The sequence below is a fragment of the Glandiceps talaboti genome, chromosome 6 (genome assembly GCF_964340395.1).
Source record: "Glandiceps talaboti chromosome 6, keGlaTala1.1, whole genome shotgun sequence".
Lineage (NCBI taxonomy): Eukaryota > Metazoa > Hemichordata > Enteropneusta > Spengelidae > Glandiceps > Glandiceps talaboti.
This window is the reverse complement of record NC_135554.1, coordinates 20,361,274-20,388,669: the sequence shown is the minus strand read 5'-3', so window position 1 is coordinate 20,388,669 and position 27,396 is coordinate 20,361,274. Positions and strand designations below refer to the sequence as shown.

The 27,396-nt window shown below is 35.9% G+C and overlaps 2 protein-coding genes across 2 annotated transcripts in view; one reads left to right on the top strand and one right to left on the bottom strand.

The window, feature by feature from the left end:
- LOC144436941 (uncharacterized) overlaps positions 1 to 9,252 on the bottom strand; it is a 28,321-nt gene extending 19,069 nt beyond the window's left edge. Inside the window, exons 1-5 of the mRNA XM_078125808.1 lie at positions 9,228 to 9,252; positions 9,078 to 9,122; positions 7,655 to 7,728; positions 2,681 to 2,723; positions 2,191 to 2,271 (exon numbers count right to left, since the gene is read on the bottom strand). Coding sequence (XP_077981934.1) covers positions 2,191 to 2,271; positions 2,681 to 2,723; positions 7,655 to 7,728; positions 9,078 to 9,122; positions 9,228 to 9,252 — 268 coding nt within the window. The remainder of the gene's footprint in view (positions 1 to 2,190; positions 2,272 to 2,680; positions 2,724 to 7,654; positions 7,729 to 9,077; positions 9,123 to 9,227) is intronic.
- Positions 9,253 to 10,241: 989 nt separating this feature from the next.
- Positions 10,242 to 27,396, top strand: part of LOC144436940 (uncharacterized) — a 44,587-nt gene continuing 27,432 nt past the window's right edge. Inside the window, exons 1-15 of the mRNA XM_078125807.1 lie at positions 10,242 to 10,371; positions 13,111 to 13,266; positions 14,825 to 15,241; positions 15,539 to 15,652; positions 16,597 to 16,710; positions 17,562 to 17,789; positions 18,493 to 18,663; positions 19,257 to 19,487; positions 20,041 to 20,211; positions 20,658 to 21,512; positions 22,304 to 22,591; positions 23,423 to 23,716; positions 24,060 to 25,262; positions 25,791 to 25,906; positions 26,472 to 26,599. Of these exons, the coding sequence (XP_077981933.1) occupies positions 10,242 to 10,371; positions 13,111 to 13,266; positions 14,825 to 15,241; positions 15,539 to 15,652; positions 16,597 to 16,710; positions 17,562 to 17,789; positions 18,493 to 18,663; positions 19,257 to 19,487; positions 20,041 to 20,211; positions 20,658 to 21,512; positions 22,304 to 22,591; positions 23,423 to 23,716; positions 24,060 to 25,262; positions 25,791 to 25,906; positions 26,472 to 26,599 (4,616 nt within the window). The remainder of the gene's footprint in view (positions 10,372 to 13,110; positions 13,267 to 14,824; positions 15,242 to 15,538; positions 15,653 to 16,596; positions 16,711 to 17,561; positions 17,790 to 18,492; positions 18,664 to 19,256; positions 19,488 to 20,040; positions 20,212 to 20,657; positions 21,513 to 22,303; positions 22,592 to 23,422; positions 23,717 to 24,059; positions 25,263 to 25,790; positions 25,907 to 26,471; positions 26,600 to 27,396) is intronic.

Below are 27,396 nucleotides of genomic sequence, written 5' to 3'. Positions count from 1 at the left end.
TAAATCAAGAAATCAATAGCTATTGCATTTTTTCTAGTTTTTGCTCATAAGTGCAGAGTGTACAATCCTATGACCCTATGATGTGTGAGTGCAAGTGTGGCATAAGTGCAAATACTCCTGACTACCCATATTGGAACTCATGCACCATGGGGTTCCGTTATTATCAATATTATACCTAATGTTTATCTGAAAGTTGGAAACAGCAGATTTCTGTAAAAATGACAATGCAATCATGTGCTTTTGTGTACACTGAACGGTTGTACCTTCATTTGCATATCGTTTGCTGGTATGCAGTAATGTTTTTCAGTATTGCACTTTAGTGCAACTACCACTAGTTTGCACATGCACCGATGCAAGTAATCTCGGGTACATAGGCAATAATTTTTCAGAGAGTCAGAAACATAAAACTAAATACTCTAAGACCTACAGTACATAGTACTATATCTTCTAATTTGCTTGATTACTCAAGCATGCAGTACTTTGAAGAAAGCTTGGTAATAGATCAAATCATGATTATCACAAAGGTTATAACACAGAAACAGTTCAATCACTTACTTTGCTTGTTCAAGTTCACAAGTTTAGGTTCACGCTTCAATAGACCCGCCTTCAATATTTAGTTTTGTATTGAAGGGAAAGACTCAAAATATTAAATATTAGAATAAAGACAACTCTAGCTGACTTTCCAAATTCACAGAGTATTACTGTGTGTGTATAGCCCTGCTTTTAGAAAATACACAATGATGTGTGTGGAGGCATGTGGTGCATTTTTGAAATGGCAACAGGCTCATGCAACTAGAGTACAATCCATCAAAATAGGCACTGACAGTGATACATGATACACTTTAGGGTTCCATGTTCCAGAATGTCTAATTCAAACTTCTTGTCTTATATGCAACATTTGCATTTTGTCCATCATATTGCAGAAGTGCTATCACTTCTACAATTCTCCATGCAAACATCTACAGCCCTGAGCTTAATTCTCGATTTTTTCCCCAATCAAATATTACATCATTTATTTCATTATACTGGAAGCCTTCTATCCATCAGGGTACATTCTGACCAGTTTGATGCACCACTGACAGACACATAGTAATTTTCTGTGTTGCAAGGTGTGGTGTGATCCTTATCCATTAGTACTGTATTGGCTCACAAGAAAATCAAGTTTCTATCATTTTGACTCACCACAAAAAAAGGGTTATCTTTCATCAGAGGACATTTGCTATTCACAATCACATAAAAAAAGACCATGTGACAATGAAGTATACATTGATTTACTTTGTTTAAGAGGGTTCCTAAAACTTCTAGGATTTTGTGTTAACATTTTCCCCCAAAAGTAAAGGTTTTTCATACACTAGGTTGTATGTAATCTTATCAAAGCATTGGTAAGGCTGTACCCATAAAATAAGATTTGGGGTAAAATGACATGTGTGTTGGGTCATATGCATTATCTATTAATTCTGTGCCATGTGGCACGTTTTTTTTTTTTATAGACCAATGATCATACCATGTAGGGTAAAGTAAAGTTTGAAGACTTTTCAAGAATGAACTAGACTTATGTTTTGCTATCCTAGTATCCAACTCTGGCAACAGAATGACAAAACACACTTAATACATGTTAAAGTAACATTTCTAGTTACTGTACATTAAAGTATCACAGAATCTCCTTATAAACAGGGAATTGTGATTGACATTTGCATGACTTTTTATGACCACACCCCCTTGTCTGTGATTGGTCAGAAAGTGTTTTGATTGACATATAAACACTACCCACCATATGTCATCAGCTGTGACTGATATGACAATAGTTTGTCCCAGGAGCCCCGTTCAATTTTCCATCATCAAGATGAATATGAAAATAATGTTTTATGAAGTGAGTTATCAAAATCTACTGCTGAAATGAGTTCACTGTGAGTTATTCATGTAAGCTCCCCTGTGATATTTATGCCTCTTTGAATTTCCTTCATTTTAAAACCATACACCTTAGTACAGAATAGATTTAACAAAACCCCAATTGTAGAATTGTTTCTAGCCACTCTACCTAGCTTGTAACTTATTTACATTTACAGACTACCATTCGATCAACAAACCCATTTTTGTTAAAACAAGGAAATAGGCAATAGAGAATACCATGAATGGTACATCAAGGTCAACTAAAACACGACTAAAGAACATTATTAAAATAATACTTACTTGGTGTTGCCCGCAGTCTTTGCGTCAGAATAGTGGGCACAGCCTTCTTGAACTCGCCTGGTTCTTCACTGCTATCGCCATCTGCTATACAAATGACAAACATAAACAATCACTGTTTGCAACCACAAACAATCTAGTCTTGGTTACAAAGACCCTTTCAGAAAAGGGACTATTCTTCTGATCAGTCCAGATTAGATATTATTGCAACCCAAAGTACCCCAGTCTTTGTTACCCAGAATTCCCACCTTACAGGAAGGCTCTCCTTCTGATCATCCCAGATTAGATATTGTTGCAATCCAAAGTACCCTAGTCTTGGTTACCCAGAACCTCTAAGCATGCTGAATGTGGACTACAGATTTATTGTCTGTTATAATTAATTACAAGTTAATGACATCATAGTTTCATTAATAGCAATGCCAGCTATACTTTACATTATTACAACAAACATTCACTTTGGTAACTATAACATGATGATGTTAGATAAACTGACCTTCTTTGACGCTATCAGGGTTAAGTTGTTCCTCAGCCTGCCTCTGTAATAAGAAGATACTTTCATTACTTGTATGCAAATAATCAGTCACTGCACTCTTAAAAGCCCTTGCAGTGTTCATATATATATGTACATCAAGTAATGAAGCTGATATTTCAGAAACTGTTTTGTGCAGACAGAGAAGAAAAGGATTACTATCGATACAAAGTTGTTGAGGGGATGAAAATTAACACCACAAGATAGTCCACTATGTTGACACCACACTATAATCTGCCTTATTGACAACACACTACAATCTACAACATTGGCATCACATTACAATCTGCAATACTGACACTACACTACAGTCTGCTATGTTGACACCACACTATAATCTGCCTTACTGACAACACACTACAATCTACAACATTGGCATCACATTACAATCTGCAATACTGACACTACACTACAGTCTGCTTATGTTGACATCACACTACAAGCTACCATACTGACACCACGCTACAGTCCGCTATGTAGACATCACACTATAAAATGCCTTGACACCACACTGCAATCTACCATACTGACACAATACTAGTCTGCTATGTTAACGCACACTACAATCTACTATGCTAACTCCATACTAGTCTATGTTAATGCCACACTACAATCTACTGGCTTGACACCACACTACAATCCACTATGTTGACACCACACTACAATCCAAAATATTGACACCACACTACAATCCATTATGTTGACACCACACTACAATCCACTAGGTTGACACCACACTACAATCCATTATGTTGACACCACACTACAATCTGTGTTGATACCATATTGTACAATTTATGTTGACACCACACTACAATCCACTAGGTTGACACCACACTACAATCCACTATGTTGACACCACACTACAATCCACTATGTTGACACCACACTACAATCCACTATGTTGACACCACACTACAATCCACTATGTTGACACCACACTACAATCCACTATGTTGACACCACACTACAATCCACTATGTTGACACCACACTACAATCCACTATGTTGACACCACACTACAATCCACTGGGTTGACACCACACTACAATCCATTATGTTGACACCACACTACAATCTACTAGGTTGACACCACACTACAATCCACTAGGTTGACACCACACTACAATTTATGTTGACACCACACTACAATCCACTATGTTGACACCACACTACAATCCACTATGTTGACACCACACTACAATCCACTATGTTGACACCACACTACAATCCACTATGTTGACACCACACTACAATCCACTAGGTTGACACCACACTACAATCCACTACACTAGGTTGACAGGTCACACCACACAACTAGTTTTTATTTATTTGATGTATTTTATCATGACAATCACACTATAACCAATGTAACTATCACTTTACTGCAAATTTGCTTTCATTTCATTACATACTAATATAACAACCCCATAACAGTAAATCTTTCCATTTCAATTCTGACAGTTCTACCTTGTATATCTCATACATACATAATTGATATATTTACAATAAAATTAATTAACCTACATACATACTAGCCTAGATTGTAGTTTATGTTTACCTGAAACAGAATTTTACTCCCTAGGCATACAAATAAATATCATTTGATTTATGACATCTGATGCATGTATTGCACAAATATTACTATAGGTGCAAATGTGAATAAGCCAATCTTTTGTTCCATTGTGGCCCTCTAGCAGGATGTAAAATGCTATCGCATTACCAAGAATAGGGAACTTGCAATCCAGACTGAGCATGCTTTGTGGTTAAAAACAATGTAACATATTGTTTACAATACTATTTGATTGGTATTTATTATCACATTTCCCATGATGCATCATTCAACATGGCAGGTTTGCAAGTTCCCTATTCTGACAGCTACCACTGTATGTCTGATATTTGCATATTGATAGTGTATTTTACATAAAGATTGATTGATATTCATAACTATACATTTTATTATAATTAAAATTGGACACTTGGGAAACATTTGACTAAAACTCAATCTATGCAGTCATATAATGACTTTTATATGTTAGGTCTAATAAAAAAATTATGTGGTTCCAATTAAGCTCAATTTTCGAATAAGTGGGGAAGGTAGATTATTTTATTTTATTTTTAAATTATTATTTTTTTTTTTCATGTGTGAGCGTCTAGTTCAGGTATTTATGTTTTCCACATGGTCTCTGTATTATTGGTTTCTTATCATCAGTGTGTATGGCCATTACAGATACGAAGAACAGTTTTATATTGTCTTTTTAAGTTGATGTCAGTTTCCGCATCCACTATTTCTAGCGAGACTTCACAATTTTCGCGATTTTACTGTTTTTTTCTCGAATATGTAAAAATAGTTTAGGGTCGGCAGTGAAAAACTAGGTGGGGTCAGGTAACCAGAAGCAAACAATTTTTTGCTTTAGGCCTTACCCGTCTTCCATTTATTATTCATGCTATATTATCTTGATTCTTCCACTGGTGCAAATGTTCAACAATTCTACTTTGGATAAAAATCTTTCTCCTGAAACATTCAGTACTAAAGCACATTACTTATTCAAGGACTGCTTCACCTTTTGCCCTGTTGTATGTATTTTATATTTTAATCGTAGCAATCAATTGTTTATTACATTTCCTCTGTTTTATACTTGCAGTACTTTGTCCCACATTCATTTTATTGTTGTGTGTGTGTGGGTTTACACATTTTTAAATTTGTTTTCTCTCTCTTTCTACAGATGTTGTCTATTGTGGATATTTATAGATTTCTAAATATACTTTTTACAGAAATAGATGCTGAAAACAAACATCTATAATACCAAGGACTGAAATCGACACAACAACATTTGGATTAAACTCATCAGCATACTATGAGAGACACAAAATGTAGTCAAATGCTTTTTATTAACTATTTTGATCAGAAATAAAAAAACCCCCAAAAAACATGGAATACTTTCTCCTTCTTACAATGAATATTCATGAGTACAAAATGCTATGCACTTCAGTGTGAAACAGCTGTCATGAATATTTAGTGTTCAACCATTGAATAATGTATTTCTACTATCTCCCATGATGCAACTGCCCATATCAAAGATACCCTATAAATGCACAAGATCAACTTGATGTCTTTCTGAAATCACAAATAATTCCAGGTGATGTAAAATCAATGAAATGATTCTCCAGAACTCATAGCTCATGAAAATGTCTCTATTTCCTGGAGTGGCATTCCCTTTTAATGAATGACAACATTTTTTGAAAAATGTTGCGATGAATTTAGTTTTCTTGTGAGTCAGCTGTAAGAGATTTTGGCGGGTCACAAGGAGTTGCGTGTCAGTAGTGTGTCAAATTGTCTTAGAGGGTACATGGGTGATAATGTTGATATGATATGATTATGAAAAATTAGCATAACAAAAGTATGATAATGTTAATTATCAGTATCATTATTAAAGTGGCCATAAGGGTGACAAATTGATAGTTATTTTGGAATATTTATTCATACAATAACTATACTATGATTTACAAAAGGTTATAACACACAAGCAAATTCCATAGTTACAGCTGACCACTAGGTGGTGGTATGATCAACTGATTGTGGATTTTAGTTAGTTTGATGCCCTTGTCTCTCAGACTCTGTTGATCTTGATACATTCCAACATGATTTCCCCGAGGAAGATCAAGGAGGTTATAAACATCAGATGCTACAACCCTCAATAGAGACTGGGTATTGAACTTTTTAACAACTACAATCGGCTGATCAAACTGCCACCTAGTGGTCAGCTGTAACTATGATGAGAATCGTAGCCCAAGACAGATCAAAAGCGCAATGCTAAAAACTTTGAACTGCTTGTGTGTTGTAACCTTTTGTAAATCATTTGATCTACCAAGCTGATGAACATTTTGGTCACAACTATACGATGATCTCCTACTTGAAAAATCAATATGAAACAACATATCCCACATCCTTGTTTGTGACTCAATAAATTGCAAAAAAAAAAGTCTAAAAGTTTATTATTGTATGTGTAGTAACAAACCTTTTGCATATTTTTTTATTTTTACAATTTGCACAGTAACGAAGAAGGACTTTGTATATGTTGCTTCAGATTTTTTATTGAAGTAGAAAAACATAGTAGAATTGTTTTATGAATAAAATCAAAAATAAATATCAATTTGTCATCCATATCGCTATTTTAAGAAACCATAGGGTAGAACCTACAAATCAATAAAAGTCCTTGAAAGAACCTTAGCAAAACCATTTTTATATCTAAACAAGCTTGAATTATGATTGTAGTAGCACAGGTCATTGAGATTTTATTATACAGTGACCTATTGACCTCTACTGGTTTGAGGCAGTTATGACATCAAATCTATTTAAATCTATTTCCAGTCTATATCTGTTAAGCTCTGAAAATGAAAATCTATGTGACAACTAGTCACAAGAATCGATAACAATATTACATAATTTCTGTGTACATTATGATTTCATCTTGTGTTTTTGCTATATAAGAAATGCTTTTTGATTTTGATGAGTATTTATATCCTTGAAATAGGATAGGGAGATGAAACCTGTTAAAACTGTAGTTTAGCATACATTGCGCCTTCAACCGTGAGTGTGGTTACCCCTTTTCCTACAAATAGTCATTATCATTAAACAGCATTGGTCACACCCCCCCCCCCCCCACACACACACACTCAAGAGTTTGTTTAATGATACTGTAATAAATGAAGGAGAACAGTGCAGAGCACTCAAGACTACTAAAAATGGTGCTTGTCTTTTTTTTCTTACCATACAGTGGATACTAATTTTTTTTCAAGTGATAAATGCAGTGGATGGATGAAGTATAAACAACTAACATATAAAAACAAAGTTATCTAGGAAATAAATTTCATTGGTTATACATAAGGAATATATTCAGTACAATTGAAAAAAAAATCAGAAAACATAAACCCTACCTTTAACTGTACTCTCCCTTCCATGTTTTGTCCAAATACAAACTTTGGTGGTGCAACCATACTGGACTTGGCCTCTGAAGAACAAAATAAAACAAAACAAAACAATCAAGTTCACTCTTTTCATTACTTAGCAATTGTTAGCACCAACACTCCAAATGAAAATACATGGAGAAACTTAATTAAAGTACCATTCCAGCAGTGTAGTGTCTTGCTGTATATATACGTGAACAGACAAGGTTTGATGATTTTCTGACAATACCAGTGTCTATATTGTTTTCGTTGGACCGTCTTCTTTCCACACACAGTTTTATCCATTTTGAATAAATATAAAAAATAATTTCAAAACTATACTTGGAGAGATAAGTATGTTCCATATTCTGCAGCAAATGCCACACTGACTATGTGTGATGCACTGAGCACAAGTTTATAGTTTGGATGGGACATATGTCCAGTATGAACTAGTTATGACAGAACTCGGAACTGGTGCATGCTGGTTCACTGCCTAATTAGCATACGAACTGTGTGACCTAAATAAATTTATATACTACTCTGGAACTACTGTGGCTGGTGACAGATTTGCTATGATCATTTTAAAAAATTCATTAAAAGAGAAACTTAAACATATGCCAGTTTAATATAAATTAAGGTATTTTGACTGATCGCAGCTAAGTGGCAAGTTTTGAGTTTCTTTGTATTGTCACTGAGCCTGGAGTAATGTAATTCAGTACGATACTACACGGTACACCACTGGCACAAACCTTTTGAAGTTTTGCAGGTTTGACAGGTTAACTGCTTATCATTTTTTCATAGTCATAAAAGTATATCTCCAAAACGGTGTGCTGTTTTTAGAACTTCACCTATCAAAGCATTGCTATTGTTCAAAACCATTTATAGACACAGTCAGCACATGCACATATGATCACCACATGTAAAACGCAATGTTTGTACGCCACATGTCAAGTTTATGTCGAACATGAAAAAGAAAGTCAGAAAATCTGTTTGTGATATATTTGATGTATCTTTTAAAATCATAACTCTTCGGCGGGAAAAAATTCTGGCGACTGCATTCAAAGTAGATTTTCCATTTTCACTTTATATACACTATACAATGCTAAATGGAATGGGCGCCGAAGCATAGCGTCGCATACACATCATGGTCGCCGGTCTGCCATACAATACATAGGCAGAGATTGCGATGATACGATCTGTAAAAACACATATATCACTAAACTGCATCAGAATGAAAACTCTGATGATACAATATTTGCTGCGATATGTGTACATATTGATGTGGTACTGAATTATCATCTTAGATTTACATTCAAAACTAATGCATCTCACGGCACTGTTCTCAGTACCCGTCACAATCAAACTTGCATACATTCGCACACATGCACGCCGGTGCACATTCGTTCACACCTACCATTTTCAGGGTCACTGGTCGTCTCTGGTTCTGCTTCAACACCACCTGTAATACGACGATATCACATTAATAAGTACAGTGTATAAAATTACCAAATTCTTACGGTTATTAATCACATTACATGTTTGTTTTCATTACGTCTCAGCTCACCCGATTTGGCTTCTGAGTCAGCCATCTTGTTTTTCAGTTGGAACGGATTACGTGGAAAAAGGGAGGACTCACAGTAATTATTGGGGGGGGGGACATGTACGTACAGGATCACGAATAATCGTTATCCTTTTTACTCTACATTAGAAACCATAACACAGAAAATTTCTAAACACCCCTTTTAGCAGAAAATCTATTTTTAAATATAATTCATCATATTATTTCTTTTCAGACTATCAAACTTTATTTTGATAAAATGTTTCTGTTTATGTGTAAAAAGTAATAACTAATAAATTTGTTTGTCAATATTAATGAAAATGAGTGATCTTCCTTTTAATAGTCTTTTTAACCTTCTTTTTACATTTGCTTTGGAGAGAGCGATGTGCAGCAGCAGCAGCAGCAGCAGCAGCAACAGCAGCAGCAGCAACAACAGCAACAACAACAACAACAACAACAACAACAACAACAACATCAACAACATCAACGACAACAACAACAACACGCACACACCGTCTATTTTTTATTTGATTGTTCACTTTTGACTTTTTTGCTTCTCTACAATCAGCCATTCTCAGTTCAGATAAATTAAATATTCAGCCCCCATATGGAAATTCAAGGTAATACCTAAAATTGCAAAGGAAAATTCATTGATGAATTGTGGATACGTACTTTATCCGAACTAATATTCTTAAAATTATTAAAGAATGAAAACTGATAATCACTTTGAATTATGCACATATTCTTTGAATAATGTTAATGAAATATATAATGCAAGCTGCAAAGCGCCCAAAATCCGTTCCAACACCGTTTTGTGAGCAGCGCCATCTAGCGATAGGTTTTGAATATTTAGAGAAAGTTGAGCTGGCATTCTGGATCAAGGCCAGGGACGAAAGAATCTACTACGGTTGCAATTATTTTACTATAAATGCAATTATATGTGTGACAATGCAATAATCTGGCATGTGGGACAACTTTACAGTGACATAAATGATAGAAAGATGCTGGAGTCGTGACATCATGACTGGTTGCTTGAAAATGAAAGTTTATCGTCGACAAACCGATTTCTACTTGCTTCATTTAGTTGTGGTAGCTGGTCTATTGCAAATATTTTTCGTCCACAGCTTTGCAGACGCCCAGGACACTTCCAGTAAGTCTGAAAGTCATGTTTTTAATTTCGAATATAATAGAAGGTCAGTTTGTATGTTGACTAGTTGCCTTGACTGCATTCGAAGCGTACAAAACGCCGGGTGTAAATTGAGTAACGATGACCGGAACGTTAACAAAGGCAGTTTGTTATGTTGCATGTATGGTATTATTTCGTCCATGATGTAACGTTTTTTTAGTACAATGCAACTTGTTGGGAATTTGTTAATTCTCTGAGACCATTATAAGTATAGTATCAAGTACACCATGGACAGATAATGATTGCTTCATGAACTACATGTAGTTACAATCTCCATTTATAAAACAACAGACGGTATAGCCTCTGCCAAAAATAGAAAAAAAAAATGGCTTAACCCCAATATTGACCAGGATACTTATAATATTTTTGTGAATAATTTGTTTTGTAATGTGTAATGGTTATCGAAATTCAGCTCGCTTAGTTGTATTTAATCCAAGAAATTATTGGAATTGTGGACATACATGTAGAAATAGCTGATTTCGATAAACCGTACATAGGCAAGGCACTTTCAGTTTCACTGAACAAGGAAATGTTGGAACGGTGCAAATAGAAATGCACGCACAAACTATTGTTACAATGTACTTATTATCTGTACGGTACAGAAATACTATAGGCATGTCACATTGTATGTTTTCAGATTTTCGTATTATGGCATAATAATGTGATCAATTGGGAATGCCAATGGTATAAAATTTTGTTAATGTTTTGGTGAAATTTTGACCTGAATGATACAGCATGGAAAACAACAGGAGAAATGGGGTGGGGTGGGTGGGGTTGGTTGGGCAATCACAATACAACCATCAATATTGGATTATGATTTATATGTATTACTCATATAGGTGTGGTTGATAAGTTGTAAATACTGGAGAACCCTGACATGGAGTGGAAAGCAGTAACATTCTGAATATAATTTGTATAAAAACATTGAAAATGTCATTTACATGTAATAGTAGAAATCATCCAGAAATAGTATTTATGAAGATTTCATTATTATTTTTGAAAAAATGGATCATGTAATAGTATATACATCTAATCTATATGTATACATATTGGCAGTATGCCCCCTAAGCCAATTTAATGTGCCACTGACACAAACAATTCCTAGTGACGCATCAAAATTTGGTGTGCTACATTTTTGTATCTCTAGACTTACTATGTGGTGACTCACAAGAAATGCCAGTTTTTATCATTTTGACCCACAACAACAAAATTTGTCTATCATTAGAGGGCACACTGCATATTGGTATGATATTGAATACATATCAAAGTTGGATAGTTGGAATGTTTGGAATAAAGATACAGAGGGAGAAAGGCAGATAAATAGGGAGATTTTACATGGATAGATGGCTAGATAGGTTGGTAGGTCGGTTTATGGGTGGATGGTTGGATGAATAGATTAGGATAGGCCAATGAAAAAAATGAAGATAATATGTGTGTCCTCTTAGTTAGAGTATGTACATGTACATGTAAGTTAATGCAGAGGGATTTGCACTTGTATGTGACCTGTTTTAAATTGATTGGGTGGCACCCATTATCAAATACTGGTATTTGGGATAACCGGAATCAGTGTCATTATAAGTTGTGTTTTATATAATGCAGCATTTTAACAACTGTATAGAAATGTGTATGTTGCTGTATGATACATATAAATCATGATATTGATAAAACCAAGACCACTTTCAGATATGAGAATGTGAATTGTCATAATGTATCTCACAGGTATAAAATTGCTACAGACTGTATTTCACAATCAAGTGCATATTGTACACTGACAGGTGCAGATAGGTATAAATATAGCAAAGTTAGAATGCAATCTGAATACCTCAAACATTGTTATGCTGAATTATCAATGCATATAACAGATTCATATACAGGCTATATGAGTGTGTATTATCCATCCAACCACCTGTTGTGCTACAATAACGGTATGATGGTTGAATACATTACAACAGTAATTTTAGTGTGGTTTCTCAACCAAATAAATGCTAACACAGGTCTATCACTTCCCCAATCTTCAAGTTCATGAAGTTATGCTTTATTTATGTAAAATTTAAGGTGTAAATTACCCCATCGGCATCCTGTTTTCAAACTTTGATGATCTCCCATTTCTTAATATGTTATCACTCGCATAAAAACATGCTTTTTTTATCATGTTGACCCATAATGAAAACTTTTGTTTTTCTCAGAGGGCATACAGCTCCTCTGTGTATCGATGTTAAAGTCTTTGTTGTAAGTTTATTTATTTCTTGGTGCCTTCCAATTAAGCTAAACAAGAGGATTTTTGGTGACAAGATGAAGAAAAAACTTCTTTACAGATTGCCATGATACATTTTTTTTAAAGATTCAGATTCAGATACTTAATTGCCATATGTAAAAAAAAAAACATTTGAATATAACTATTCACGAGCACTCCTAAAAATCATGGACTTGAGATATCATTGTGGCTGTCAAGTTTGGAAATGCTCAAAACAGAATAACACCATGGGTATCAATACATTTGTATACTGGCAATCAGTTGTGCTGCAACGCTATTGTCGCTATTTTTAAGGTATTGTTTAGTTGTTTTATCCTTGCAGGCCTCTGTCGATCAGTGTGAATATCCTAGTTTAGGAGCTATCAAACAAATATGTGAATTGTTCAGTCAGTTGTGCTACAACACCATTTGCACGATTTTTGACATTATGTTTTATTCTTATATTCTAGCAGGCCTTTATAACTGTGACTGTCCTAATGTAGGAGCTGCATTACATATATCATGCAATGATGTCAATTGTACGTGTATCTTCTTTGGATGGCTATGTGATGGTTTGACAGATTGTCCCAATGGAGAAGATGAATCAGATGCTACATGTCTGGATGGTGAGTTTTTGATAAATATTCTATTTCTACTTTTTTTGACCATGGGAGGTCTCTTAACTAGTACATGCGCATCAAATAAGCAAATAAGACAGTCACATTGTGGCAGACTGAGAGCTTCATCATTGTGAGCACACCATAGTACTAGCTTTGTGTAGAGACTGATATAACAGAACCCTATGACCCACGAGGGCAAGTATGGCATACTTGGGGTATTTGCATGAGTGCTTGCAGTGTTCTCTGCGACAACACTTTCACAAGCATAACAAGTGAAAGTGCAGCAGAAAGCAAAGCAAGCACAAGTGGGAATATCCCTGAGTACCCTCACTTACACTCATGCAGCATGGGGTACTGTTATTACTACATATGTTTATCAGAAACAACAGATTTCTGTAAAAATGACACTATGCGATCACACGCATTCCTGTAGAATGAACAACTGCATCCTCACTTGCATATCATTTGCATATAGGCGTGCTATTATGTTTTCAGTATTGTTTTCAGTAAAAGTCCATACATCCAAATCTAAAGAACACATTTTCAAAGTACAATTTACATTGTACTTCAAACAGCCGTATGGTTCAATGTTACTGTATAGATGACTATTATATCCAGACAACAGCAGCTACTAATTATTGGCACCCTGATGTTTATAGCTGATATTATCTCTGAGTTGTACTATTTATGATATTGTCTGTCAGTGTCTTTGTATATGTAAAGACAAACTTGGTAACCAATATTCAAAATCTGTATGACCATTTTCGTTTGGTTTTCTCATGAAACAGTCATAAAGTGACTAAAAATTGTCTATTTCCAGTAGTTTGATTGTCTTAGCATAAACATTTAATGCTCAAATAGAACTACGGAAAACTCACAAATATTAGATAATATAAAAGTTGGTGTATACAGTAATACTTACAAGGTACATGTTACTTACAGACTCATGTTTTTGTATGTTTATGTTTATGTTTACTGTAAGTTAGTGATGGCTGTTGTTTGGTTTCTCTACACACATTGTGAGAGATGGTGAGAAGTTATCAACTACATTTTGTACTTGTATGACATGTTATCTTTACAATTTTCACCCATTTTTGATATGCCTGTACAACAGTGTTCTTCAATGGGATGTACATAGTTTCAAGAACATATTTGAAATTGAGTTCATTCTGATCTGAAAAATTATTTCGTCTAAATATCCAAATGCTTATTACAGCAACAAATTAGGTATCCATAATTGAACCCCCTCCCTCACCCAACTATACATAAGATATATTGTCATCCTTTGATTGCCCCACCTGCTATCTGAAATCTCAATTAATGTTTTGGTCTAAAATGGGACATACATTCCTAGCAAAACACTTATCTTGACAAACTACATGATAACTATTGCAATGTAAGTGTCTACATGTTTCTACATTAGCATGTGAAGAGAATCATATACACCCTGTATACATGCAGTGGGTAGATTGTCTTCTCACTGTCTTGTGAAATTTTTAGATATCTGGAATTGATCACATTATACAGTAAGTTGTAACTGAAATGTGCTTCCATTTTGTTATAGGGAATCCGTGTGATCCCAACCCATGTTTGAATGGTGGAACTTGTACTGGATCATTACGAACTGAAGAACATGTTGCGTCATTTATGTGTGACTGTGTATCACCATATACTGGAAGAACATGTAACATTATTAGAGGGGCCACTGTGTCACCCCCAGTACCAACTCAGGAGGTGACAACAGCACAAGCAACTACTATTACTCAAAGGACTACACAAACGCCACTTCAAACTACGACTCTGCAAGTAGTTACAACTAAAGTGACAGAGAAACCAACAACAGTAGTAACAGTACCAGTGCAAACCACAAGGGTAGTCCCAACAGAAGCTTCCATTTGTGACTTTAACTTATGTCAAAATGGGGCCACATGTGTCACGAATAGTGGTGGTTTTGAGTGTAGATGTGTTGCTGGATATACAGGTAAATTGTTATCATGTAATATGTATATGAGTGGAACATGTCATTATAACTAGTCAACTTTGTACAAGGCTTAGCACAAAGAAACACAATATGCTATATAATGTAATATCTGTGCTATGAAACTGCAGAAAGAAATGATGTGATAATAGAAATATGACCTCAAAGGTCAATTTAGTAAAGATCAACTTGAATCACAACAGATAAATCAGTTTGTTATACTGTAAGAATTGTAAGGAATTGAGAATGTGCTGATGAGGATAAATGAATTTAAACTCAATATTTTTGTTATTTTTAAAGGTCTTGTATGCAGTGTCGACATTGATGAATGCATAAGTAACCCTTGTCAGAATGGTGCAACATGTGCCAACAATGTCAATTCATACCAGTGTATCTGCACAGATGGTTATTCAGGTAATAAAGTGACCTTTAAAATAAACACTGCCCTCTACCAGTGTAGTAGTTCATTCAGTATTGTCAATTTCTATCAGTTTATCTGTACTGATAGATATTCAGATATTATTCTAATAAGTGACGTAAACACTGCCCTCTACCAATGTAGCAGTGCATGCAATAATGTCAATTTCTATCAGTTTATCTATATTGATAGATATTCAGGTGATATTCTAATAAGTTACATTTACAATAACACTGCCCTCTATCAATGTAGTAAGGTCAACAGACTATCAGCCTGCATCAGTGTGTCTGTACTGATAGATGTACGGATAATAAGTGACCTTTTACAGTAAACTCTGCCCTCTACCAATGTAGTGACTCAGTCAGTAATGTCACTGGGCCATTCCAAAATGCAAACAGGAAAATTGAGAATACAATGGGGGGGGGGGGGGGGGGGTTATCACCTCATAGTACCGTTCCTTAAGCACTTTGTCTCTTGGTATTTTGTACAATATAAACCAGGGATGTCTTTTGTGTTGTTCAGACATTGAGGAAAGCAGCAGTGCTCTATGATTAACTTAGTAACCAATACCATGTGTACCCCCAAGGTACACACAAACAGGAAGTAGAGCGCCACCATGACAAATTGTGGAAAGGCCACTTCTTACCTGTGGATCTGTACTGTTTCTTATTACTGGTAGATTACATACGGATATAAACCAATTTAGACAGTGTATCAATGACTAGAAGAAGGCAAGAAAATTGGTTGTTTAATTTATTAGAAGGTTTACTGGTAACTCATTTCTAGTAAATATTTGGTATAAAGAAATGCAAAATAGTGAAATTTAACCTTGGAATCATAACTCTCACTAGTCTAGGACATGACTGGGATTGTAGTACTTAATATGGTCCCTGTCAGGACCTCGACTGAACTCTCATATATTTCACTTGTCACTATGTAGGTATTAATTGTGATAAAAATGAAGATGAATGTTCCAGTAGTCCATGTGAAAATGGTGCAACATGTCTGGATCTTGTGGATGCATTCGTGTGTCTATGTCCAGCTGGATATGCTGGTGAGTATTAGTGCACCCTCTTGAGTTGTTGAGAGTAAGTAAATTTGGGAAATGATCTTTTTTACCATACAAGACAGATATAACAATAACTGTTATGTCTTGACAATAAGGTATGTGGCTTCTGTTTCTAATTGGCTGAACCTGCAGCTGACACTGGGATTTATACCATGCATAAGCAGAAAATATGGAATTTATACCCCGGTCGTTCAATGTCACAACGTTTGTCTGTGTCATGACAACATGGGTCTACGTCACTTGTTCTGTTGTGTTCAAAATATGAGTGAAAACGTTCAAAATTGTCATTACTTTCCCTGATTTTTCATTGATATTAGTGGCGGTGGTATAATTATGTTGTTCTCCAATATTTTTCTCCTTTCAGCGAGTTGAAACAGCTGGAAAATACTCGTGATTTAAGGGTTGTTGCTATCATCTATTGACTCATAGTGACAAAGCCCCCTTAGGTCACTTGTATGTATGTCACTTGGCTGAACAAAGAAACATATTGTGGAATAACATGTAGTTGTACCAGAAGCCCCACATGAGTGTATTTTAATTGGGGGAAGCTTTTCCATAGCAATTTTTACCAGTGTTTACCAGATTGTGTGTATAGTGATAAGGAAAGAGAGACTGGCTAATATACTAGTTTCTTTCTATTTATGTACTTCTAGTATTTTCACGATTTAGGTGTGAAAGACGTGTTTGACTATTAAATGTAAACGTTTGCAATATTCCATGGCTTTACCTCCTAAAACTATGTCAAGCACTATTTAAAAAAATAGTATGAGTTATCCAGCTTTTGTCATTTTACACGAAAAACATGTTAAAGTTTTACTGATTATTTCCATACTTAGGTTCAACCTGTAGTGAAGACGTCAATGAATGTGCCAGTCTACCCTGTCTCAATGGTGGAACTTGTGTTGATGCTGTCAATGGATATACCTGTTTATGTGCAGAAGGTTTTCTTGGCACACACTGTGGATCAGAATCGGTGGAATGTGCCAGTAATCCTTGTGTGAATGGTGGGATATGTCAGGAGGAGATTGCAGGCTATACTTGTTTTTGTGTGTTTGGATATGAAGGTAAATAACACAGTGTATTTTGTTTTGTAAGCCTGAGTCAAAGGTAGTATCCAAGGCAGTCGTTGAAGTTGACATTGTTTTTACATGGTGGCATGGTTATTTCCCTTTACATCGCTTTGGTAGGAGATGAATTTGCTACATGTAGGTGTTGTTTGCTAGAAAGGGTACAGTGACATTATTTAACAGTGAAAGTTTGTTTATCCATTTGGTATGTGTGACACACCAGAGTTATTGTGTAATAGAATTGCATTATCTACTCTAAATTGCTTTGTTTTAATCAATATCTCTGACTTACAAAGGTCTAAGCGATGTCAATATTTAGAAGATTTTAATGGTAAATTTTGTAATTTGTGGTGTTATTTGATTGTGTATTTGGGAGTATTATAAAGTTCTTATTTCTTTTTTAAAGACATAAAGCGAGTGTATATTTTTATATTGTATCTTCATTTTTATTTTCAATGAACTATATCACCGTAATTTCTCTTACAAGGGATAATAAAGTTTTCTTGTATCTTGTATCTTGTATCTTGTATCTTGCAAGTGTTGAGATTTTACCAGAACAGAACACCTCACTTTAAAAACAAAAACAAAACTATAGTTACTGTATAGTATACATGAAGTATTTGAAAATTCGACTTATTGAACATATTTTCTAAACTGAAAAATTGACAATAATATTTGAATAAAACTTGATTATTTCCAGGTCCCAACTGTGAGTTTGATATAAATGAATGTAGCAGTAACCCATGTCAAAATGGTGGTACATGTATAGATAAAGTCAATAGCTATGAATGTCAGTGTTTTCCTGGATTTACTGGTACAGACTGTCTATCTGAGATCAATGAGTGTGCAAGTCGACCTTGTCTGAATGGAGGTAAGTACATTCATTATTACAGGCATTTCAAAAGTGTCATCCTCTTCACTATGTTATTACTATTAGTAAAAGCAAGCATCCTACTATAAATTTAGAAATTGATCTCTTGGTGTTATTTGTCTTGAATTATATGCATTTAGTGAAATTAGTGAAAATTAAGTCCCTGAGGACTAGCTGAAGACTGTAAAATCACAACATTGTCATAGTTTTACAGTATCTATGCAAACTTTATATCAGGGAAAAATGGGGAAAATAGTGCGGGAAAAGTTTTGACTTGTAGTTTGAGTATTGCAAAACGAGTGATGTTAATGTGCATTGTCAGGACTTAGAGCAACCAGAGAAATAAAATATTTTCTGTTTGAATGTGTATAACTTGCTATTCTTGTATTGTAATGTACTTTTAGTGTTTTCCACCCAGGTCAGTGTACAGATCTGTTGAATAAATAGATGTTACATATACACTAATCGTACCTGTCTTGATGGGATTGGATTTTCAACTCTTCTACCCTTCCACACTTCTATTTCCACTTCTTTGTCAGTTTACAACATTACCTGCATTGCATTGTATTGTACATACTGTTTTTTCCACCCAGGCCAGTGCACTGATGTGTTGAATGCATATAGATGTAGCTGTCCTGATGGATTTAGTGGTACACATTGTGAGGAGGACGGTGATCAGTGTGCTAGCACTCCATGTTTGAATGGTGGTACCTGCATAGATCAAGTCAAAGCATATCGGTGTCAGTGTCCAGCTGAGTTTTCAGGAACTCACTGTGAAATTGATGCTGTAAATGAGTGTCTCAGTAACCCTTGTGAAAATGGAGGTAAGGCAAACTACATGGTGTCTTCAGATTCTTTTTGAACTGGATTGAAAAAAATCCATAATGCAAATGGTGAAAGAATGTCCTAGACAAGTCACCCATTTAGTGTAAGCTTTGCTGACATGGGGCACAGTGAACTACTTAATATTTATTTGCATATTTGTTTGTTTGTTTATTAATTATTTTTGTATTTATTTATTTATCTTATTCATTTATTGAAATAAATTTTCAGATTTCCATTTTGAAATTTTGAAACAGAAACTGCTATATACTTTCATTGAAGTTAACTTTTCAGCATATTCTGTTGTTAATTTCTTAAAACAATTATAATATTTCAAAAGTTTCAAATAAAAATGAAATTATGCTAATTCCTAGTTTCTTAATTTGAATAAAAGTTAACCATCATGACATAATGCTACTTTTTGCTTCAAATTGTGCCCAGAGGAAGGGATGATACTTCATAATTTTTTGTCGGTCCGTCCATCCGTGATTAATGTGTTCATATCAAGTGAGGCCAACTTTCATCCACTTGTTATTGTAACTTTTATCTTGACAGGTTTTTGTAGAGATTTGATAGGTGGATACAGATGTGATTGTCAAGAAGGTTGGTCTGGGTCCAATTGTGAGGATGATGGGGACCAGTGTGCCAGTAGTCCATGTCAAAATGGAGCCTTGTGTCTAGACACTGTAGCTGCCTATGTCTGTGACTGTTTGGAAGGTTTCACTGGTAAGTTAGTATGAACTCCCTAGCTGTCTATGTCTGTGACTGTTTGGAAGGTTTCACTGGTAAGTTAGTATGAATGTTTTACTGGTGAGTTAGTATGAACTCCCTAGCTGCCTATGTCTGTGACTGTTCGGAAGGTTTCACCGATATACTTAGCTACCTATGTTTGAGATTTTACTTGAAAGTGAGTCTTGATACTCAGTATATCAATGAATTTTAAAAGTGTCAGTCATTATGTTTATGTTTCTCTCTTTGTTTGCTGAAGTAACAGAGTTGATTCTAGTACTTGGGTGATGCCAGTGTTTTGTGGTAAAATATTGCAAAGTGGCGTTTTTAACTTACCCTTTAGTATTAATTTCAGGAGGGAAGGTCAAAGTGCTTGAAGTATTAATTTTGTCGTGGTAGACAGGTTTAGAGACATTGACTTGATGTTTTGCAATTATTTACAGGAAGCAACTGTGAAGTGAATATAGACGATTGCGTAGCCAGTCCTTGTCTGAATGGTGGCGACTGTGTGGATCAAATCAATGGATACCAGTGTATTTGTCCAGCCGGTTACGGTGGTGAAAACTGTGGTTCTGAGTTATTTGAGTGTTCCAGTAACCCATGTCAGAATGGCGCAGCATGTATTGATGGCGTGAATACCTACACTTGTAGTTGTCCTGCTGGTTATGTGGGAACACACTGTGAGTTTAACGCTAACGAGTGTGCGAGTAACCCATGTCGTAATGCCGCTGTTTGTCAGGATGGTATCAATGGATATATATGTGAATGTCAGCCAGGATTCTCTGGTGTGCAGTGCGCCACTGATGTCAATGAATGCGACAGCTCACCATGTCAAAATAGCGCCACCTGTACTGATCTTGTCAATGGTTATACTTGTACTTGTCGCAGTGGCTACGAAGGAGAAAAGTGTGAAATAGACACAAATGAGTGTGCAAGTAATCCGTGTCTGAATGGTGCCACCTGTACGGATGTTTTGAACTCCTACCAGTGTCAGTGCGCCGGAGGGTTTGTCGGTCAGCGATGTGAAATCGACATCGATGAATGCGCAAGCAGTCCATGCAAGAATGGTGGTATTTGTGCAAACCAAGTTAATTCATTTTTGTGTACATGTGTTGATGGTTACTCCGGTGAACAGTGTGAAACGGACACACATGAATGTGGCAGTAATCCATGCAAGAATAATGGACGCTGTGTAGATTTGGTGAATGGATATGAATGTCGGTGTGAATCTGGATTCACTGGAATAAACTGTGATATTCAGATCGATGAGTGCAGCAGCGATCCTTGCCAAAATGGAGGTTAGTGTTTGTATTGATTAGTAATCAATACTGTATTCCAAAAATATTGAAAATATCCCTTGTTATAACACTTCGTTTGCATATGCCCATCAGTGATTGGCTTAAATTATATCATGTGGTGTGGCATAGTGACCCATTGTGACCTCAATTTACATATAGTGGCACTAGTTGCATTCTATTTTCACATAGCATGGAAGTTTTATTAGAGCTTTGCTTTGCCTGTAGAAAGAATATGTGCCTGAGAATGTGATGTGTTATAAACTACTTGTTGAGCCTTACTCAAGCAGTAGACTAAGTCGATGTCATATTACCCCTTGTACTGTGATGTAGCTGTCATTTCCCTTGGCTTTCATCTTCGGTTAATAGCTGCTACATAACAGCCCTCAGGGTAATAGATGTCTACTAGTGCACTCATATAACCAGGCAATAAGTTAGCGTATAATACTTGTGGTTTTGTGCATTATCGTGTTTATCCGGTTACAGACTTTTGCAATTATTTCTCTTTTGAAATAATAAGAAATATAGGGAAAGAGTTTGTGATAGCTATAAAATGTACTTTTGTACTGTCAAGAGTAGTCAGTCATGAACATTTGTTATTATTATTATAAAAATAAGGGATGGGTATATTTACTTTATGACAGGCTGATACATGTTTGTTGTCGTCATCATCGTCATCATAATCATCATCATTATCATCGTTATAGTTGTTGTCGTCGCCACCGTTGTCATCATCATAATCGTTGTCGTCATTGTCATCTCACTTTGATGTATGTTCTATATTTGAAATACAGGGAACTGTGTAGACTTGGTGAATGCCTACAGTTGTGACTGTCCCCAATCTCATAGTGGCTACAACTGTGAAATCCTGGTAGACGCTTGTGGATCTAATCCATGTGAACATGGTGGTTTATGTCAGAATGATGGAGAAGGACAGTTCTTTTGTGTCTGTCCACCTGGATATGTAGGTATACTATGTGAGATAGAGGTTAATGAATGTGACAGCTCTCCTTGTTTAAATGATGGCACATGTCTGGATCAAGTAAACAGCTATCTGTGCCAATGTGCTTCAGGATTTGCAGGTAAGATATACTGGGAAAGCGGGAGTTGTGTTTAAAGATATGTCGAGGGATATTTTATTTTTGCCAGGAAATAATTATTTCAGAATATTTTTCTCTGAAAATCCATTCAAGCATATGGTAGGCTACAATACCTTAGAATTAATAACGTAGTTACATTGCTAACTTTCTTTGCTACTTTTTACGGGCGTCAGTCTGTAAGATTTGACATTCATGCCACGCTATCAACTATCACTCACTGGTGTAGCAGCCTGATAGGGGGGAACAACATGACATATCTTACAGTCTATGGTATGGTTTGCAAACAGACTATTGAACTTGGTGTAATCAAAATCACAAGCCGTGCTGTTAACACTTCAGTTCCAGTTTTTGCAAACCAGCTACTTTTCACAAATCCTTACAGCACTATCTTTTTAGATAATGCATGGGCACTTTTGAAATTCTCAGTGTTTACTCACTCATAATAATCTACAAAAATGTACTACAGCATGGTATACAACAGTATAGCAATCACAATCTGATGATGAACCAACCCACACACCTTAAATGTAATAGCATAAATCACTGCAAAAGTTTTGAAAATGCAATGTTTGTCTACAAGAACAACATAACCAAACTGACTATAGTATTATATTGAATGTGTTTAAGTGACGTCACAAAATATTAACTTCTGAACTAGATTTACAAGAAGAGTTAAAATCATAGACGCTGTCTTTAGTAAAACTGTACAATGTACCGGGTAGTATGACAAGACTATTGAAACAAAAACTGAGTACTGAATACATGTACCCAAAATTGTGAAATGAAGAAACCTCTCTTGTTTATTTGTTTTAGGTGTAACCTGTAACTTCAACATCAATGAGTGTGCTTCCAATCCCTGTCTATATGGTGGTACATGTGCTGATGGTGTCAATCAGTATAGCTGTACTTGTACTGATGACAGAGCTGGAACCAACTGTGAATTATCAGCACCCTGCACTACCACTAATCCCTGCTGGAATGGCGGAATCTGTATACCGCCCCCTTTTGGTCAAATTGAACCTACATGTAACTGTTTGGACGGTTTTACCGGTCGTTACTGCGAGGTTAATATTGATGATTGTGGGAATAACTTGTGTGGACAGCACGGTAAGGCTTTCATCATGTAGCTGAGAACCTTAGTTGTGTGATCTTGATTTTCCTCACTACGCACACTGAGGTCCAACGGTTCACTGTTCAAACTTCTTATAAGATTATGTAGCAATCACTCAACCCACTTAGATACTACAAAGTTGTGTTGTGATTATCATTGCATCGATTAGAACATGTTTCCCTTTTGTTATTGTCTGAACCTGTCTACGTATGCTGATTCATTGATATTCACCGATAGAATTCAAAGTATGTGGGGGTCTGAGGTGATCATGATCAATGTGTCTAGATGTAAGAATGAATGATGTGAACTCGCCTAACTTTTCTGTCTATTATATTACAGGTACCTGTATAGATGAAGTCAATGGCTATTCCTGTGCTTGTGTGTACGGTTACACTGGTGACTACTGTGATCAGGTAGTTGATGCTTGTCAGCCCAATCCATGTAAGAACAATGGATACTGCTGTCAGAAAGGGTTGCCGAGTTGTCCTGTACTTCAGGAAGGACAGTACGCCTGTTTTTGTGTCAATGGTTTTTCTGGGGATCACTGTGAAATCAATGTTGATGAATGTCTCTCTGCTCAACAAGAACCATGCTCTGGTAGAGGGCGCTGTGTAGATGGTATAGCTACTTTCTACTGTGAGTGCAATGCTGGTTTCCAAGGATCTCGCTGTGAAATAGACATACCATGTAATCCAAGTCCATGTGTGAACGGAGTCTGCCAACAACTTGGCGATACATACATCTGTTATTGCGACGAAGGCTATCGTGGTCAGAATTGCGATATTGTTATTACCCCATGCGATAATACACCATGTTTGAATGGTGGAATTTGTTCAATTACTGGTGACACTACTTATTCTTGTACATGTCCTGCTAGTTATACAGGGCAGAATTGCGAAACGTTGATAACACCATGTGACAACAACCTATGTCAATATGGTACATGTGACTACCAAGGAAGTGCATATTTCTGTACCTGCTACACCGGCTACACTGGTTTTCTGTGTGATACTTTGATACAGCCCTGTGATGTACAGCCTTGTCTGAATGGAGCCACATGTATAAACCAAATCAACAGTTACACATGTGAATGCTTAGCCGACTTTACAGGTGTCAACTGTGAGCGGGAAATCACACCATGTGACTCCAATCCTTGTATCAATGGTGCATGTGTAGTCAGTGGTGATATCTACACTTGTAACTGCCTTGCTGACTTCACAGGTACAAACTGTGAAACCACCCTCCCACCATTACCCTGTGAGTCTAACCCATGTCAAAACGGAGGGCAGTGTGTAAACCAGGGCTATTTGTCATTTGTATGTGTATGTAACATACCGTTTACAGGGACACTGTGTGATGAGACTATTTCTGATCCCTGTGACAGTTACACTTGTTACAATGGTGGAATCTGTTTGAGTAACAATGATGTATACCAGTGTCAGTGCCCTGGTGGGTTTACGGGAGAACGCTGTGAGGCCAGTATATCGACTTGTGACACAGGAACATGTCAGAATGATGGTTCATGTTATGTTGATGCGCTAGGTATGTGTTTATAGTATCATCTAGATAGAGAAGTCAAATATAATAGATTCTAAGAAATATATCACTGTTGTGTCTATTTCATCAGTTTTGTTTCATTACAGTTATATGTGTAAACATTTCACAACTTTTAACTTTTTAACTTTTCCTTCTAGTCCATCAACTTCGCATACAGAAGACACGATTTTATCATTTTGTATATCCATATTGAGAAAAATCACTAAACGTGGTTGTGGCTATACTAACAGTAACTTTAGGGCAACTATTAAGTTTTGTCAACATAAACAGTAACAAATATTGGTAACATGTTATGCACACTGGACTGACATAGAACACATGCCATATCTGGCAACCATCAAGCTATAACAGTTATTGACACCATTTCCCTCCATTTCTCAACAAATGAAAATTGAATTTTTTGGTTCTAGTTCACAACAGAATGTCACGCCGTCAGGAGAGAATGTTGATGTGTAGATCTTTATATGAAAATTCAAGATAATCATTTTAACATTGTGTTATTTTTAATTTTAGGTCCATTCTGTTTCTGTGCTGAGGGCTACAGTGGTACATTTTGTGAATATCAAATAGGAATCTGTTCTCCAAACCCATGTCAAAATGATGGATACTGTTGGGAAATCGACAATGAGGTAAGTCTGTTTTGGATGCATTATGGTAGATAACTGTTGTGGTATTTAATCAGGCAGCTAGATTCCTCCTACTTAGTATTTCCCAATATGTTTTGTCAATAAGCCAAGGAAACTATGAGTGACCTAAGGGGCCTTGTCACTATGAATTCTTAGATATGAGTAGTGACAAACCCTTAGGTCATGAGTATTTTTCTGCTGAATGAAGGAAAATGTTGAAAGAGTATAATTATACCTCTTCAAGCATAGTTAATGAAAAATCAGGAAAGTAATCATGCCAAATTTGAACACTTTGACCTACATTTTGAGCACCACAGAACTAGTGACGTAGACACAGGTTGTTACTTAGAACGACTGGTATATAATCCATATTTTCTGTTCCAAGAAAATAACCTTACTTGTGCATGGTATAATAATCTTTATTTGATCCAAATAAATCCGAAAGACTTGGAAATAACTTGATAAGCAATTACTTCCATTGTGAAATTTAAAAGGATTAAAAATGTTTGTACTTTTCAATGTCCTTACCACAAAAAAATATAACTTGGTTAATTTTTTTATTTTGTAGCCATACTGTCAGTGTAAGAGTGGTTTTACAGGTGAATTCTGCGATGAAGTGGCATTGATAGGCTGTGATTCTAATCCATGCAATGGAGGAGATTGTTTGGAGGATAGCAGTGGTGAAATAGTGTGCAGGTAAGATGTACTAGATTGTAGCAGTGGTAATATTGTGTGCAGGTAAGATGTACTACATTGTAGCAGTGGTAATATTGTGTGCAGGTAAGATGTACTAGATTGTAGCAGTGGTAATATTGTGTGCAGGTAAGATGTACTACATTGTAGCAGTGGTAATATTGTGTGCAGGTAAGATGTACTACATTGTAGCAGTGGTAATATTGTGTGCAGGTAAGATGTACTAGATTGTAGCAGTGGTAATATTGTGTGCAGGTAAGATGTACTAGATTGTAGCAGTGGTAATATTGTGTTCAGGTAAGATGTACTAGATTGTAGCAGTGGTAATATTGTGTGCAGGTAAGATGTACTAGATTGTAGCAGTGGTAATATTGTATGCAGGTAAGATGTACTACATTGTAGCAGTGGTAATATTGTGTGCAGGTAAGATGTACTAGATTGTAGCAGTGGTAATATTGTGTGCAGGTAAGATGTATTACATTGTAGCAGTGGTAATATTGTGTGCAGGTAAGATGTACTAGATTGTAGCAGTGGTAATATTGTGTGCAGGTAAGATGTACTAGATTGTAGCAGTGGTAATATTGTGTGCAGGTAAGGTGTACTACATTGTAGCAGTGGTAATATTGTGTGCAGGTAAGATGTACTAGATTGTAGCAGTGGTAATATTGTGTGCAGGTAAGGTGTACTACATTGTAGTTTTGAATAATGATTTACAGGTAATTGAATAGGGAACTGTAGGAGAGCGATGTTAGGATGTTGATCCATGCAGACCATGTCAGAATAGCAGTGTGTGTGTATCT